General features: G+C 40.1%; 1 protein-coding gene across 49 annotated transcripts in view; it reads right to left on the bottom strand.

Annotated features, from left to right (window-relative positions):
- Positions 1 to 17,449, bottom strand: part of MACF1 (microtubule actin crosslinking factor 1) — a 323,957-nt gene that overhangs the window by 126,368 nt on the left and 180,140 nt on the right. For all 49 annotated transcript variants that reach the window (XR_011537445.1, XM_070610253.1, XM_070610252.1 and 46 more), the window contains 12 exons: positions 16,683 to 16,866; positions 16,074 to 16,243; positions 13,013 to 13,191; positions 11,950 to 12,088; positions 11,089 to 11,282; positions 9,348 to 9,510; positions 8,405 to 8,488; positions 7,206 to 7,313; positions 6,915 to 7,013; positions 4,924 to 5,076; positions 4,519 to 4,607; positions 1,918 to 2,053 (listed from right to left, as the gene is read on the bottom strand). Coding sequence is in view for 48 of the 49 variants with exons in the window: in XM_070610253.1 (XP_070466354.1) it covers positions 1,918 to 2,053; positions 4,519 to 4,607; positions 4,924 to 5,076; positions 6,915 to 7,013; positions 7,206 to 7,313; positions 8,405 to 8,488; positions 9,348 to 9,510; positions 11,089 to 11,282; positions 11,950 to 12,088; positions 13,013 to 13,191; positions 16,074 to 16,243; positions 16,683 to 16,866 (1,698 nt within the window). In the remaining variant the exon portion in view is untranslated. The remainder of the gene's footprint in view (positions 1 to 1,917; positions 2,054 to 4,518; positions 4,608 to 4,923; positions 5,077 to 6,914; positions 7,014 to 7,205; positions 7,314 to 8,404; positions 8,489 to 9,347; positions 9,511 to 11,088; positions 11,283 to 11,949; positions 12,089 to 13,012; positions 13,192 to 16,073; positions 16,244 to 16,682; positions 16,867 to 17,449) is intronic.

A 17,449-nucleotide genomic window follows, 5' to 3' on the forward strand; every position in this document is an offset into this window, starting at 1 on the left:
ACATCTCCACCTCACTGTATTTGTTCAAATAGTGGACTGACAGAATTCTCCACACTCCTCAAAATATTATGTGTTATTCTCCATCCCCCCTGGTTTTCTGACCCAGAATGTAGAGTTAAACTCGTATGAGGTAAATGTATGTCATGTGACTCTACAAGGTATGTATTCTACACAGATTGAAGCAAAAATTGCACTGGCATATGACTCTTTAAGATACATAAAAAAGTCCTTTTACAAAATCCACATAAAGACTATTCAGAAGCAGACACTATGACAAAGAAAAAGACTCTTTTGAGAACTTCTAATTTCTTTGATGAGATCCATGAAGTCTCAGAAACACTGATATTGAAAAAAAGGCCTGGAGTCTAGCCAAAGAGAAAAGACTACACACTGTTCCTTCCAACACCCTTGTAAGTGGACGATAGGCAGGAAGCACTGAGCTGGGAAATAATCCAGAGAAATCCATTTCAGTCCCACCAAACATGGGCATTCTGACCTAAACAAGCAGAAAAAGACAGAGGGAGAGGAGGAAAGAAAACATAAAAGGCTTCTACTTACCAGAGTTGCAGAGTACGCCTTGGGCAGATAAGAGAGAGAGCCTTATGGAGCAGCTCAGCCGTATCGCACACACAGTGTAAGCTTGGTGTTAGCGTCCAGCATGCGACTGTTTGTTTTTTGCAAAAAAGAACCCCAAACAGGTCGTCCTCTTTTCCCTTTGTGCATTTGTGCTTAAACTCCAAAGGGTTAGTGAAACTTGTAAGCAAGGATGTCAGTTAATCAGAACAATACTTCACATGAAACACACGAACGGTAACAGGGGACACATCATGCTCAATGTAGTGGTGCTCAGAAGCTTGTCTCTCTTTTTTTCTCCCCTTTTTTTAACATTTCAAAATGAGAACTGGATGTTCTCAGCAAGCAATTGTTAAAACTTTTCACATATTCCCTTATATGGTGAAGCAACAGCCATTAGAAGTGGGCTACTTACACAGAGAATGCTAAACCAGCACATTCTTTTTGGAAATCTACTCTCAAATAAATCATAGCTGGTTCTGTTTTGTGCTCTTTACAACTCTATAGCTCCTGCTACACAAATTCCATATCCAAGGATCAGAGTCAAAATACATTTTGTCTGAATATCATTTTGAGTATCATCTAAACCAAATTTGATTACCACACAAACTTAAATTTTGGCCTGCCCCACATAAGTTGGCCACTGCTTCACAACATAGGAAATAAGCAGGCAAACACACATAAATATCCCAGAGACACATGTATATAATATGGTAAGTTTACATATACACACAAGTATCCAGGAAGAACTTAGGAGAACCAGCAGGAACTTAACAACTTTCATCTTGTCCAGGAAATGAATATCAGTGGGAACTGGTAAAGATGTCACATGATGGGATGACTATGTGTAAGGGGAACCAGCGTCTCAGTCAGCGCAGCTAATCCACCAGTTTGCTTTGGAAATGAACATTTCTCATTTACTTAGCAGATATTAAGAAACAGTATGGGTGAAGAGGTTCACGACCTCTTCTTCCCAAAACTCAGAACTCTTAGCTATCAACTTTTGAGTGACAATGCACGAAGAGTAATCTTATTGCCCTGTGATCAGATATAATATAGAATTTATGTTCTCCTTGACTGTGATCTGTCACAAAATGGCAGACAACAAAACGGTGAACCCAGTCTGAAGGGTTAACTTTCAGTGGCTTTTAGTGTTTTTGACTGACCAACACATCGTGGAACCCCCAGTAAAGAAACACAAGACAAATGGCTGCTACGGTGAGGTTAAAAATTAAGTCACATTGGTCACGGAAAGCTAGTGATCATGACTCTCAGTCAGCAAAGCTCCTTCATACCATTCAAAAGGTACCTTTCTCAACATTTGGAGAGAAAAACGAAAAGTACCTTCTGTTCTGTCTGCTGGGCCAACTGGCTCTGAAGTTGCTGAAGCTGGTTTGCTGAACCATCACAAAGGTCATGGTAAGCCTTATTCAGGGCATTCAGTTGCTCAGCTATCTGTTCCTTCTCTTTTTCTGAGAGCCTGAAGGATGAAGCATTAAAGCTCTTTTAGAGAAAAATCTTTCTCCAAACTCTCCTCTATTGATTCAAAATCTTGACTTCTCCACCTTGGATAGTATTCTTTGTCACTGTTAACCGTGGATCGTCTGGTCAGTCTTCCACACTCACTGAATACGTTGGCATCTAACTCATATCAAGTCATGGCTCTTGGTGAGGTCAATGCTCATGCCACCAGTCGTCTAACACCCCATGCTTGTAGTCCTACAATCTTCTCAATCCAAATGGCCTCCACTCCACTTTAGCCCCAGCTACCAACGGCAAACTTAGACCTTGCCATCATCTAAAATTATTGCACTTCTGAAATTTGAAACTTGAAGAACCTACTATCTGATTATAACCCTGCCTTTCCAGTTTTATTTCTTTATTCCTATACCTCTTCTCTTTTAAAAATGAAATATTTTAAACAGACAAAAGAGAAAAATATAACAAAATTTCATTAACCCAGTACTCAACCATCCAGCTTTACCAAATGTTAGCATTTTACCAGATTTGCTTTATAGCTTTTTCTTAGAAATAAGACATCACAGATATAATTAAAGTCCAGTGTGTATTTGTCACCAAGCCCATTCCTTTCCCTTTCTCCCCAGAGGTAATCATTATCTTGAATCTGGTGAATTTTGCAAGTTCCTTTTCTCATTCTACTTTACGTTTTTGAGAATGAACCCTGTGATTCATATTGTAACTATCCATCAACTTACTGAGATTTCGTAAGCCTTCCTTGACTCCTCCACTTTCTCTTAATCTATCAGTCGTCTCTATTATCTTCAGTTTAGAGTCCAGACTCCGCAGTTCATCATCTCAATCAGTTTCTTAACTATTTTCCTTGCACTCTCTCGTCAGTAATCTGATAAAACTCCAGCCCCAGATCACTCAAACCATTGGACTTCTCGGCTCCTACACACAGGCTAAGTATATCCATTTAGGGGAGAGGGATTCCAAAACCATGTAGAAAAGATGCTACTGGTTTCCAATCTCTCCTGGACTTCAGTGCTTCCTGAAAATCCTCTTGGAGGCTCCCAGTCAATCCTTCTTTATTTCCCCTCGTCACTAGTCTAACTTTCAGCAAACAGCCTCTCTGTTTCAAAGAGAAAATACAGATCACTCACTGGGCACTGTTTATTTGCTTTCTGGCTTCACCCCTGGCATATTTACCTCTATCTATACCTTTTCTAACTCCTTTTCCTCAGACCTCAGAGGAAAAGCTGTCCTAATTCCTGTTTAAGGCTGTCCTTTCCCACCCGCTGATGAATTTTATCCTCTGGGACCCCTCTCCTATTACTTCAACCTTTCTCCTTTTTGGTCCTTGAGACTCAATCCATAAGCACAGTTAAGTCTCTCTGGTCTTTTCAGAAAAGAAAAAACTCTTCTTGATCATATATTCTACTCTAATTATTTATTGTATTATTTCTTCCCTTTCATATGGCTAAGCTTCTTGAAATAGTAGTCTAATTTCACTATTGCTACCTTTTTCACCTCATAGGCTCCCCATCATACTAAATCTGACATCATCCCCCAACTTTTCACCAGATTCACCAAAAACTTCCAACTTGCCAAATTTAACAGACACTTCTCAGTCTTAATCTTTCTTGACTTCTGACTACTCCCTTCTTTTTGGAACTCTATTCTCCCTTGAGTTCTGAGATATCACTCATAATTTCCCTTTTACATCTCTCAGGCTTCCTTTACAGGCCAAGAAACACTGAAAAGCCCTTGGACCCTTTTAAGCTAATTCATTCCTATGTCTCTACTATGCCAGTGACTCAAATTTCCACTCATTAATTCTAAATTTACATATACAGCTACCTATTGGACAACTTTAGTGGAACTATGTAAGGCATAAATTAACGTATTAGGTACTTCCTAATACATAGCAGGTATTTCCGCTCTGATGTCCTATGGGCTCTTCTCATTTATAATGTCTAAAACTAAAGCTACCTTCTTCTCCCTCAATCCACACCTTCTCCTGTATTCTCTGTCTTGGTTAGTGGCATCACCATACACTCAGTGGCCTAGGCCAGAAACCTGGGAGTTATATCTGATAATTTTCATTAGTCACCAAACCTTCCCTTAACATCTTTTGAATCTTTGTCCCCTCCCCATCCTTTCTCATTTCTTGCCTCTATTATCAGAACCAGTCTCTCAACTAGTCTCTTAGCCTCTACTTTCACCCTATGTCAATCCATTCTCTATAACACTGTTCTAGACACCTTTATCAACAAAACCCAATCATGTTTAAAATCCTTCCTCATAGCTGACAGGGTAAAATGCAAGTTCCTCAGCATGAACCACAAGGCTCTTTGTAATCTGGCTCTTGCTGCCATGAATCCTCCAGCATGAATTTTCATCATGACCCTAAGTTTAAGCCAGGTACTCTAACTTAATACTCACTTACCCGAGATGGGCCATAATCTCTAACTTAATACTCACTTATGACCATGCTTGGCCAAGAAGATCTGTGAAGTTTTAATGGCCTCAGAGACTTGTTCCCTCTTGGTTGTCAGCTCCTCTGCCAGAACCTATGTAGTAGAAATAAAGAGAAAAACTTCAGATCTCAAGAAATTAAAAAATCAAAAATTATTTGAAATAACTCTTTTTAAATCCTAGGGAAAAACCTAGCTTAAGTTAGATTATTATTACCAGTGAACTATACATAGCTGATCAAAAAGGCACAAGTACAAATAAGACGACTTCTTAAGTTTCTTTAAGTCTTGGAAATTAACATTTACTGGGACAATCATTCACGGGTGGCCCATATGTGACTTATATTATTCCACCTAAGGCAATATCATATATTATTCCATCCAGTAAGAGACAGATGGACCTTCTACTCACCTGCTGCTCTAAAATAGCTTTTTCAATGTCTGTTGATTCTTTGGTCTGGGATGAGGTAGCTTTGCTTTGTGTATTCCTTGCTAGTGCAGACACCCAGCCCAAAAGTTCTTTAACCTTCTCCACATGTTCCTGTTTTTCCTCTTCTACCACTTTCTAGAACAGAAAATAGAAAATCAGTGTCTCGGTCAATGTTTTATTAGACTGGCCTGACCTCAGATTTCCTAAAATAGAGCCATAAAATTTACCTAAATCAGTAGGCAGCTAAAATGAACCCAAGTTAAATACAAGTGCCTAACTGTATGATACTAATAGCTAAATTCATTATATCTAGGTTGACACCTTTTTTTTTAAGATTTTATTTTTTTCCTTTTTCTCCCCAAAGCCCCCCAGTACATAGTTGTATAGTCTTTGTTGTGGGTCCTTCTAGTTGTGGTATGTGGGACGCTGCCTCAGTGTGGTTTGATGAGCGGTGCCATGTCCGCACCCAGGATTCGAACCAACGAAACACTAGGCCGCCTGCAGCGGAGTGCGCGAACTTAACCACTCAGCCACGGGGCCAGCCCCGGTTAGCAACTTTCTAAAAAAGCACGCTGTTTTATATATGATGGGCACTCAATAATTATTTACTGATTTAAAAAAGCCCTGTACATACAGCATCTTACTTATTTTCATAATTCTTAGATTTACAGGTGATGAGATTGACGTCTACAGAGATTAAGCAGGGAATGACAAAAAGGAAGTCTTTTGCTAATTTACATATGCGAAAGTTGGTATGGGTTAATGCTTCCAAGGGCATTTCTTTTCTAAGAGTGGTTGAATATGTGGAAAATTTTGCAAAGACATGGAAGATTTTTATAATTAAAAAAGGATTACATACTCATTACATCTAATTCAAACTATCTGAAATGTGTAATATATGGCCCCTTAATCTCATTGCCTGAGAAATTTGGTATATATACTTCTAAACTTGTTTGTATGCTCATATTACATTTTTATGCTACACACAATTTTGTTTTTACTAAAATCTTAATTATACATAGTATTCTAACTTGCTTTTTTCCCCAAACAATATATCACGACTATCTTTCCATGTCAGTTCACTTAAATCTACTTCATTATTTTTAACAGCTTCATAGCATTCCACTGTGGAATTTGGATATTTCCAATATTTCCCTTCAATAAATTACGCTTTATTGGGGATCTTTCTTTGTTCACATCCCTTTCTTCATACTTATAATATTTCTATAATAAACATACTCGGAAGTGGGAGTGTTGGACATAATAGTCAATCCTCATTATTTACAGATTCCATATTTGTGAATTTAGCTACTCACTAAAATTTATTTATAACTCCAAAATCAATACTTGTGGCATTTTCAGTCATTCCCAGACATGCACAGAGTGGCAAACACTTTTAGTTACCCAATGTTCTCAGCTCAGGTAGAACAAGGTGACACTTTGCCTTCTTGTTCTAGCTCTTATACTGTAAATGTGTCCTTTTCGTAGTCTATTTAGTGCCATGTTTTTCACATTTTTGTGTTTTTTGGTGGTGATTTCAGTGTTTAAAATGGACCCAAGCATAGCACTGAAGTGCTGTCTAGTGTTCCTAAGCACAAGAACACTGTGATGTGCCTTACGGAGAAAACGTATGTTAAATAAGCTTTGTTCAGGGATGAGTCATAGTGCTCTTGGCCATGAGTTCAATGTTAGTGAATCTGCAAAATACATTAAATAAGGTGTTTTTAAACAAAAGCACACAGAACACAAGGTTATGCATTATCTGTTGACAAAAATGTTGCAGGAACCTAAACCTATATTTCCCCTAGGTTCAAGAGTCCAGTATTCACTAAGGCAGGAGTCGCAGCAACTTCACAGAACACAACTACCATGAATAATGAAAATCAGCTGTGTGTGCACTTTAACTCTTGACAGATGAGGCACAGGATTTTAAACTCTATTTTCAAGATGATTTGGGACCCAATTGTCCTCACCTCCTCCTCCTCCAGCCGCCGGAGTGCATCACTAATATATTTTACATGCTGAGTCGTTAAGGTCACCAAGGCTGTGTAGCGAGTCCTTAAGTCCATGAACTATGGTTCAAAAAAACAATTTAGATATATTATCTACCAGAAAAGTAAATTTAAATAGTTGAAAATAAGAGGAAGTTTTTGTGAAGTCACATCTCAACAGAAAGGTGAACCCTAAATCAACCTGCAGGCCCAGACAAACAAATCTTCCCTTAAGGAAAGATGGTGGCACATGTCCTCGCCCCACACTTTCACCTCTTGTGTGATGGCATCTGAAGAGGAAAGCATGCGACGGCGCTTGCCAGGGGATTTCTGCTGTGATTCCACAAAGGCCTTGTATGTCATCAGTTGCAATTCATAGTCCTGGGGAGGAAGAAATTTCACTGTTATTTACATAGGGCTTTATAGCTCACACAGCATGTAATACAATCAGCATTTCATTGCTGGAAGGCATTTTGGTGATCATTTAAACTAGAGGTTAGCAAACTTTTCCTGTATAGGGCCATACTATCTCTGTCACAATTACTCAACTTTGCCACTGTCAGTGAAAGCAGTCATAGACAATAAATAAATGAAAGAGTATGCCTATGTCACAATAAAACTTTTCTGACAGACACTGGAAGTTGAAGTTCAGATAATTTTCACGTGTCATCAAGTAGTACTCTTCCTTTGATTTTCGTAGCCATTTCTCATGGGCCATATAAAAATAGGTGTGCAGGCTGGATTTAGCCTGTGGGTCATCGTTTGTTGACTCCTGTAGTTTGCAGTTGGCAGTTTGCTGACCACCCTTTTCATCTCATACATGGGGAAACTGACGTCCAGAGATAGGAAGTGAGTTTCCCTAATTAATTATTGCTCAGTGGGTGAGCAATAGTCAGGATTAGAATCTCAGTCTTCCAATCCCTAGACCCATGTTCTTCTCATGTCGCCATGCTATTCTATCACTTCCTCTGCAATCCTGAGAGTGCTGCCCTAGTCCAGGCCCTCTTCATATCTCTCATGGACGGGTGCAAGAGCCTCTTATTTACTATCCTGCTTACAGTCTCATCTCCAATTTATTTTCTATCCTATCAGAATAACTTTTCTAAAACACAAAGATGACCACTTTGTACCTCCGCTTGAAAACTTTCAATGACCTAGAGCAGAGCAGGGCGAATCATCTGGGAATCTTGTTAAAATGCACGTTTTTGACATGGTAAATTTAAGAAGCCTGTAGGTCACCCAAATGTAGACTCCCTGAATCACAGCTCATGTCTGATACCTCTCTGAGCATCCCCAAATGTGGGGCCACAAGAAGTACACATCCATATTAAATGTAATAACACGTGAAGGATGGCGCCAGCCTCAAGCAGAAGAGCTACGCTCATCTGTGTGGAAACAAAACTAGAGCGACAATGCAAGTCTTCCTAAGCTGGAGGTCACTTACGTTCCTTTTGGGTATAAGGCAGAGTTACCTTTACAAGAGTGGAGTATTGCTGGGAAAACTTTTGACACTGGTCCAGTTTTGTCTGATTTCTCTCGATTTCTGCAAACAGATCCTGGGAACCAAAATTTCACAACAGTATCATTGTCATTATTATGACTGAAGCAGCTGAGCTTTTACTATGTTCTAAGGCTGTGGTTTTCAAGCCTTAGCTGCATGAGAATCACCTGGAAGGGTGGATAAAACACAGAAGGGTGGGCCCCACCTCTAGAGTCTCTGACTCAGGAGGTTTGGGTTCTGGTCTGAGAACTTGCCTTTCTATCATGGTCCCAGGTGATGCTGATACTGCCGGTCTGGGGTCCACACTTTGAGAACCACTGTTCTATGTGTTTTACGTGTATCACTTCATTTCAACCTGACAATAACCTTATGAGTGAGGTAGGTTGAAAAAATATGGATTATGTCCACTTTACTGACAAGGAAGTAGAATACTGAGAGGCTAAATAATTTGCTCAAGGTCTCATAGTGAGTGAGTGAGCCAGGACTGGAATCCAGGCATCTAACTCCAGACTTCGTACTCTTAATTGTAATGCTAAACAAAACAAAAAACAAAAATATCCACAAATAAAAACCACTTTGATTAATTTTCTTCCATTCACAGCTTTCCCTGGGTTTTCAATCCCCCATACTTTAACTCGAGTAAAATCAAATGTAATATCAAGAAAAAAATAAAGCAAGATAATTTTAATCTGTCCATCTATGATTTCAATATATAGTCATAGAAACTCAGGATTGGAAGAGACCCTTACAAGTCTGTCCGGGCTAAATACAAAACCATTAGCTTGAACCTTTTCAGAAGATGGGGCTTGGAATGTCTTGCCATTTGAGGGAAGCTTAATTGCTAGAACATCACCTTCTCTTATGATGAACCAACTCGCCGCCATCAACTTTCACCATGCTACTGTTGCACCCACCGTCTGCTGGCTGAGCTGCTCCGACAGCTCTCTGCTATCCTCCGCCTGGCCTGGCTTCATCATTTCCTGCTGGGCAGTGGTTTCCTCAATCCATTTGATGAGAGTTCCATGGCAGGCTCGGTAATCTCCCAAAACTTCCTGGATACTTTCTAGCTCAGATTGGCTGGAGAAGCAAAAGGAAACTGCTATCAGACATCTCGGTTTAAATACAATATAGCATATGAGGCAATTCCCTCCTCATCCCAGGCCCCCAGTTGAGCATGACCACAGAGGATACATTTCTGTTTGGGAGGAACAGCAATGCAACACTGAGTGAGATCTACGCACTTACTCAGTGTCCTCTATGTTGAAAAGTGAGTAGAAACCAGTTGTGCCTTGCTAGCCCTGGAAGCTGCTTTGTGGGCTGGCATCCCTTGACAATCCCTGTCAAATTTTTTATGTAGGTTGCCAAGGATTACCACCTTGCCAATAAGGTAGTACTCACTGTACACTTCTGTCCCCTGATGACAAAGTACCTGTCAGAGTACCATAGCTATGACTTATGAATCCCTGCAATTTCTTGGGGAGGGAAGAGGGAGTGGGGTGGGTGAAAAATAGTAGTTATTTACTATTAATTTCAGTAAAGGTTTCTTTTTCTTTTTCTTGGTTGAGGAAGATTAGCCCTCTGCTAACATCCACCGCCAAACCTCCTCTTTTGGCTGAGGAGATTGGCCCTGAGCTAACATCTGTGCCCACCTTCCTCTATTTTATATTTGGGATGCCTGCCACAGCATGGCTTGATAAGCAGTGCATAGGTCCATGCCCAGGATCCGAACCTGCAAACCTCGGGCTGCCCAAATGGAGTGTATGAACTTAACCACTACACCACTGGGCTGGCCCCTTAGTAACAGTTTGTTATACTACTTTCGTTAGTCTAACCAGCCTTTGGATAGTAATTCAATTATAGAGAATCAACCCAAACTTAAATGAGTTGCTATAACCCTTCTCCCAGGCTGGCCTGGTGGCATAGTGGTTAAGTTCACATGCTCTGCTTCAGTGGCCCAGGGTTCATGAGTTCGGATTCCGGGCGTGGACCTACACACTGCTCATCAACCCATGCTTTGGTGGCATCCCACATACAAAAGTAAAGGAAGATTGGCACAGATGTTAGCTCAGGGCCAACCTTCCTCACCAAAACAAAGAAACAAACAAACACAAAAAACCCACTCTCTACCCAGCCTTGCCTCAGATAAGTTTTCTGTCTTTCCTATTCAAATCAGTCATCAGCAGCAGGACCTCATGTAACAGAGATAAAAACTACTGAATTAGCAAATGAAAATGGAAGCAAGAAATTCAGCAAAACCTCATTATGTAAAATGGCTCACAGTTGGATTCAAAGCTAATAAAACAAGAACTAGAACTCAGGTTCTGTCCTTGAGAAAAGATCACCAGATCACTTTTCCAGTCCATATTCTAAGACACTACTGTTATCACAGCTTAACTAGGTGAGACCTGGGATACAGGAGAGGCATTGCTAATAGGACCAGCAGTACTAATCCAAAAGCCAGCCTCAGGAGTCTGCTTCAGGGTTGGTGGTCCCAACTTTCTGTCACTTATCCTGCCCAGAATTTATACTGTCATCTAATTTCTACCCCTCTTTATCAATTCCTGCCTTTAAACAAGAATACACAATTATAACTATTTTTGTTTAAAACCTAGTCCCTGAGACCTAATAGGAGAAAAGGGTAGGGCCACCACTCACCGGGTCTCGAGCTGGGAAATGACCCGGTGCCAACGCTCCTGCAGCTGGGAGCCTTTTTCTTGATAGCGCTCCAAATCCAAGTTTCGCTCTGGGGTCAGACGGCTCAGCTGCTCTGCCACTACCTTGGCCTTGGAGATTTCCTCATCCAGGACTGAAAACACTGAATTCTTGTGCTTCACATCACTAAGCCAGTGCTACAAAACACAAGCACAGCAACAGGTTAAACATATTCTACGCCAAAAAGGACTCAGACTCAGGTAGAAACAAGGACACTGTCTACAGCTGGCTCCACATTATATCTGTGATTCAGAAGCTAGACCCTATAATGTTTGTGCCAGAAATGCATCCACGTCCTCATGCACACTGGGAAGCCAAGGGCAGGCAGTACAGTATAGAGAGATGTGCAAAGAAATCGTGTTTGAAACCTGGCTCCACAGCTTATAAGCTATGAAACAAGACAAGTCATTTAGCCAATCTGAGTCTTGGTTTTCTCATTTGTAAATAGAGATAAAAATCCCTCCCACAATTATCCACCTCACAGAGTTGCATGTGAGACTCAAATGAGATAACAGCTAAGTGATTTATAAAATTACAGCATAACCATTGATTGTATCCAATTAAGCCATGATTTTACTGAGGAGAAAAGAGAGAAAATAGGAAGGCATATCTTTTCCCTTTTTAGATAGACATATTTCTCAATCCCTTCTTCTTTGAACCCATATTAAAATATATTAACTATGATATTCTGCTTAGTTCAAATGCAAACAAACCAATATCATGCCATCCAAAATTGCCTTTCTCTGCTAACCCAAAGCTATGGATATGTTAAGCCAACCTCCTAAGAAACTCAGAGCCACTAACCCGTAACGTGGACCGATGGGACTCCAGAGCTGAGAGATCTGCTGGTACTGCTGCTTCTTGACTCAGCTTGATTTCATAACCTTTGACCAAGAGTTCAGCATCCTGGATGCTACGCACTATAAGATCGATTGTCTTTAGCCTGTGGGGAGAAAATCATCTTCATTAACACACGCATTTTAACAGCTGGGCTATAGATCTGGAGTACTATAGAGAGGTTCACAAAATATAACTGCAAAATCAATTTCAACATTACTGTATTATAAAACAGGGTTTTGTAACAACAAGAAAGCATGGTATATGTGCTGCCAATTTAAGCCAATTCAAAATAAAGTTGTAGGTGGCACTGGGACATGCACACATGTGGCAGACTCATGGGAGAAAAGGTATGAGACCAGAAACCCACTCAACACAATGAAGAATTTAGATCTGTTACTCCTCAAGGTCATGAGTGGGTAGAGCAAAGACCTTCAAAGACTAATATTTAGTCTGGCTGAAAACTTTTCTTTTTATTCTTTCTTTTTTTTTTTGAGGAAGATTACCCTGGAGCTAACATCTGACGCCAATCCTCCTCTTTTTGCTGAGGAAGACTGGCCCTGAACTAACATCCGTGCCCATCTTCCTCTACTTTATATGTGGGACGCCTACCACAGCATGGCTTGCCAAGCAGTGCCATGTCCTCACCCGGGATCTGAACCAGCGAACCCTGGGCCGCCGAAGCAGAACGTGTGCACTTAACCACTGCGCCACCAGGCTGGCCCTTCTTTTTATTCTTTAACGTCCCTCTCTCTTTTTTTTCAGAAGTATCTAATCAAACAGAAATGAGGTACAAAATAGTCCTAACAGTGCAAATCAACTCCCCTTCTGTATCACTGGCATTTGTTTATTGCCACTCAAATGAACCTACTCCATGTTGCTTGGAACTAAAGCCAAGATCTCTTGTCATGTGCACATGCTTTCAAGATCTGCAATTTCTGTGGATGATTCATGAAACACTCCAGGCATTTGCCCTTCTCATCCCAATGAAAAACACTGCCCTTTAGATCCATATCCTTAGCTCACTCACTTATTCAGATAGACAGTGGAGAGACCATATACATGGTCCATTTTTTCCACCAGTAGATTGAGTTCTGAGCGCAGAGTTGGGACACTGGAACCAGATGGGGACTGATGGAGAAAGCTGTTGCATTTCATGGAAACAGCATCCAAATCTGACTTCAGTTGCTGCAAATCCTCCTGGGTGTGCTATTAGGAACGAGATACGCAACAAAGATGAAGACAGAATTGAACAAAGACATTAGAAAGAAGTCTTTGTTTGCAATAGCAAAATATTGCAAACAACCTAAATGCCCATATATATAGAACAGTGGCTGAATAAACTGTGAAACAGCAAATTTATTATGGATAACATAAGCAAGTTTTTCAGTCTGGGGAAGGGAGTTACAAATATGGAAAGAGGAGAGGATAGAATAAGCCCTGTGGCATTGATTTGGAACTGGATGAAGATAGATATATATGAATTCGTGGGGTGTGTGTGTGTGTGTGTGTGTGTGTGACAAAGAGCAATAAATATACTGATCTACGTGATATATGTATACATACACATATATATGTATATATACATATATAAGTATGCATATAAATATATGTGTGTGTATACAACATAGGGATGTGTTTGTATTTGTGTGTACATTAATGAGTTTGTAAATATGTATTTTTCTAGCTCTATATGCTGAGCAGGCCTAAAAGAAATGACACCCAACAACATGAGCACACAGCACCCAGATTTTGGTTTATAAGTAACATTCTCCACCTAAAGGAAGCAGAACTCCTTGGAGAAATGGCTAATTCCAGGGTTGGGGCTGGCAAAGGCAAGATGAAACCAGAATATCTTGTTTTGTTGAGAAATAAGAAAGCACTCAAAGAATGATGGGGACATGTTAAAGTGGCATAGGAGCAGGCTTGAAGGGGTTCCCGATGACTAACTTTGGGAAATTTTGAACACTGAAATAAAAATAGCAGTAAATTACAAACCATTGACTAAAATAAGAATCCAGAAGTCCACATGGACATAAAAAAGGAAGAAAGGAGGGAGGGAAGCTCCTTCCTTTGATAAAATGGAAATTTAAAAATGTAAAAGGAATGACAGAATTAGAAAATCACCTTTTGGCAACAGTCATACTCAGTTCAGTCAAGAATCAACAATAGATATCTAGCTAAAACTAACTGGCAAAAGTTTGATGTAAAACTGGAAATTTACATAGTCTCAAAGTATCTATCTCCCCACAAGATACTTAGTAATTATAAAGGAGAAAATAGTAACAAGTGATAAAAGTTATCACCAGCAATGGGACAAATCAACATGTCTCCTGATATGATGCACCAAAAACACAGTATCCCTTCTGTGGTATTCCTGCCAAAAATGTGTAACCTGTATCTAATCATGAAGAAGCCTGAGATAAACACAAATAGAGGGACATTCTACAAAACAAAAGGCCTGCATTCTTCAAAAATATTAAGATCATGAAAAATCAAAAAATTGTTTCAGGTTAAAGAAATCTAAAGAGACAAAGCAACTAAATGCAATGTGTGATGCTGGACTGAATCCTGTACCAAAAATATTCCTTTTTTTGTGGTAGGGAAGGGTGGAGGGCACTCCCCGAAAAGGCATTAGGTCAAATGATGAAATTTTAATAAGGTCTTGGATAACAGTATTATATCACTGTTCATTTCCTGATTTTAATCACTGTCCTGTGGTTATGTAAGAGACTACCCTTGCTTTTTGGAAATGCACACTGAAGTATTTAGGGGTGAAGGAACATCACGTCTGGATTACTCTCAAGGCAAAAAAAGATTATTATTATGTATAGCATATGTAGAAGAACATGATAAAGCAAATGCAGAAAAATGTTAACATTTGTGGAATCTAGGTGAAGGCTATATGAGAATAAAAACTTTTCTGTCTATCTGAAACTATTTCAAAATAAAAAGTTTAAAAAACGAAAGGTCCTTTCCTAGAAGAGCTGATTATTAACCTGTATTTCTTAGAGGGTTCAATTTTGCAGAGACTAATAGATTTTGGACGACTAGCGAAAAGTAAAAAGCTTCAATGCGAGAATCACACGTTCACATGATATGCCTCATACAGGCATATCAGATCCCTCTTGGCCAAGGAAAATTACACTGCCCTCTCATCCTCCTCTTCAGGCTTAGCAATAATTGAGAAAGGTAAGAAAAATCACTCTCCTCATTAGCCATTCCTCTCCATTCGCTCTAAGCTCCCAGATCAAATCTAATATTCTGCGCAGAGCTCTCTCATGCCACCCACGTAGAAACGTTCTAATGACACTCTAAATTCCTACAGCACTGTTTGCTTGGAATCTGGAACCACACTAGTACTTTCTCATGCCACCTCTTATACTGAAGTCTCTAATGTGACGTCAACTTTTTATTCTTCTTTACACTATACACCAAAAGCAAGGACTCTGGCTTACTTTCTTTGCATGCCCATGAGTACTTAATTAAGCAATTAACATTCACTGCTTTTACTTCAAGAATACTACCCTACATTTTTATAGCATTTTGCTTTTCCAGGAAGATATGTACTCTATCACTTAATTTTCAAAATAATTTCTGTGACTCACATATTATTTTCTCCTTTTTATAAGAAAAGAAATTAAGGATGAGAGTTAACTTGCTCAAAGTCACAGAGAGAGTGTATATCAAAGCCCACAGTAGAATCTGAGTCTTTCCTTACTATTTTTTGAGTCATGTGACTGATGGTAACCATGTCATAGAAAGTACATGCATGCAAGGGTTAGAGCAGAGAGTAGCACCTCTACTAAGCAATCTTAAAATACGTAGCCCAAAGGCAGTGCTTAGAACAATTTACCAGTGTTTGCCTTCCCAACTGTATAGGAAACCAATCAACATTCAGCAACACACTGGGAGCTGAAATCGTGCTTCGCTACAGGTAAAAGATATTTACAGGCTGCAGGGGAGAATTCTGGAGTAGGAATGCCATGAGTCTATTGCCTTATTTCTTAGGATACATACTCTCTTGCCATCCAATTCATTCTGAAAGCATTTACTCTGCAAGCAGCACCCACCTTGCTCTTAGGGCTTACCTCTTGCTCTGCAATCCTTAATGCATTGTCCTGCCGGGCATCTTTGTCAGTCCTAGAGCTGGCTGGGGACTGAATTCGTTTGACTAGCCTCTGTTCACACTCCTCCAGGCGCAACCGGATATTCTTCAGCTCTGAAATGTACATCTTGGCCACAGTTTCCTCTTTGTCCTCTGTGAATGCATAAGCACAGAAGACATTAAGCACCACAACAGAGATCAGCAAACCTGAGAACAACAGATTCACCTTCAGACAGAGGGCACCACTGGTTCCAGCAGGCCTGATATTCCACGAATGAAAGGAAGGCCTTATATGGGAAACCTTCTGCCTGATCCTAAATTCCCTGCATTATATACCCATCTTTAAGGATTCAAACATGTTATTTCTACAATAAAATGAGATAGGTTGATTAGCAATAAGGACTGAAATATGGCCTCTTCTTCCACGATCTAATTTTGAGAATTCATCTCTGTAAGTTTTTCTCTATCTCAAGTTTTTAGCAACTCAAGTGGTAAAAAGGTGGTCGTGGTACTTTCTAGTTTATACGAAGGATCTAGCAGCATCCTTCAGGGTTCGTTCCACCATTTCTCTCCCTCTTCCCAAGGTATATACCATTCTCCATGGACTTCATCAGGTGCTGGAAGTGGGTTTTACAAGCTTCCACCTCCTCTTCCAAGCGCAAACGATCAGCCACTGAGAAGAGAACAGAGTCACGACTATCCTGTAGAAAATCTTCATAGTGGGCCTGGAGGTTCTTCATAACCTGGTGGCACTCCCCTGGTGCTGAGGATCGAAGCTAGAGAGAAAAAAAGCCAGAAGGAATTTCAAAAGAATGGGAACATAGTACTTTCTCTTTTTTATAGACATTTAACGTATATACTAAAAAGTGCACAAACCATAATTGTAAACATGTTGATTTTTCACAAATTGAACTTTTCCATGTAATCAACATTTAGATCAAAAAACAGAACACTACTAGCACCCAGAAGCACCTTTTGTGCCCTCCTGGACATAACCCTTAATACTGTTTATTTCACCAGTATTCCCTTACTACACACACTCATGCCAAAGAGATGCTCGTCCTGCAGAGTGAGAAGAGGCTTACAACCTTCTCTCTCTGCCAAGAAGACCAAATATGTGATTTATTTTCATCAGGAATATCCTTAACCATTCAGGGTGCTGTTTCTGGTCCCTAAGATACTCAGGCCCCTAACTCTGACTCGATTTTACTCTGATTGGGTCGTAAGAGTCTCAGAATAATGAAAAAAGTTCCTGGGGCCAGCCTGGCGGCACAGCAGTTAAGTGCTCATGTTTTGCTTTGGTGGTCCGGGGTTGACCAGTTTGGATCCCGGGTGCAGACAGGGCACCGCTTGGCAAGC

Source organism: Equus przewalskii, chromosome 2 (assembly GCF_037783145.1).
Source record: "Equus przewalskii isolate Varuska chromosome 2, EquPr2, whole genome shotgun sequence".
In the NCBI taxonomy this organism is placed as follows: domain Eukaryota; kingdom Metazoa; phylum Chordata; class Mammalia; order Perissodactyla; family Equidae; genus Equus; species Equus przewalskii.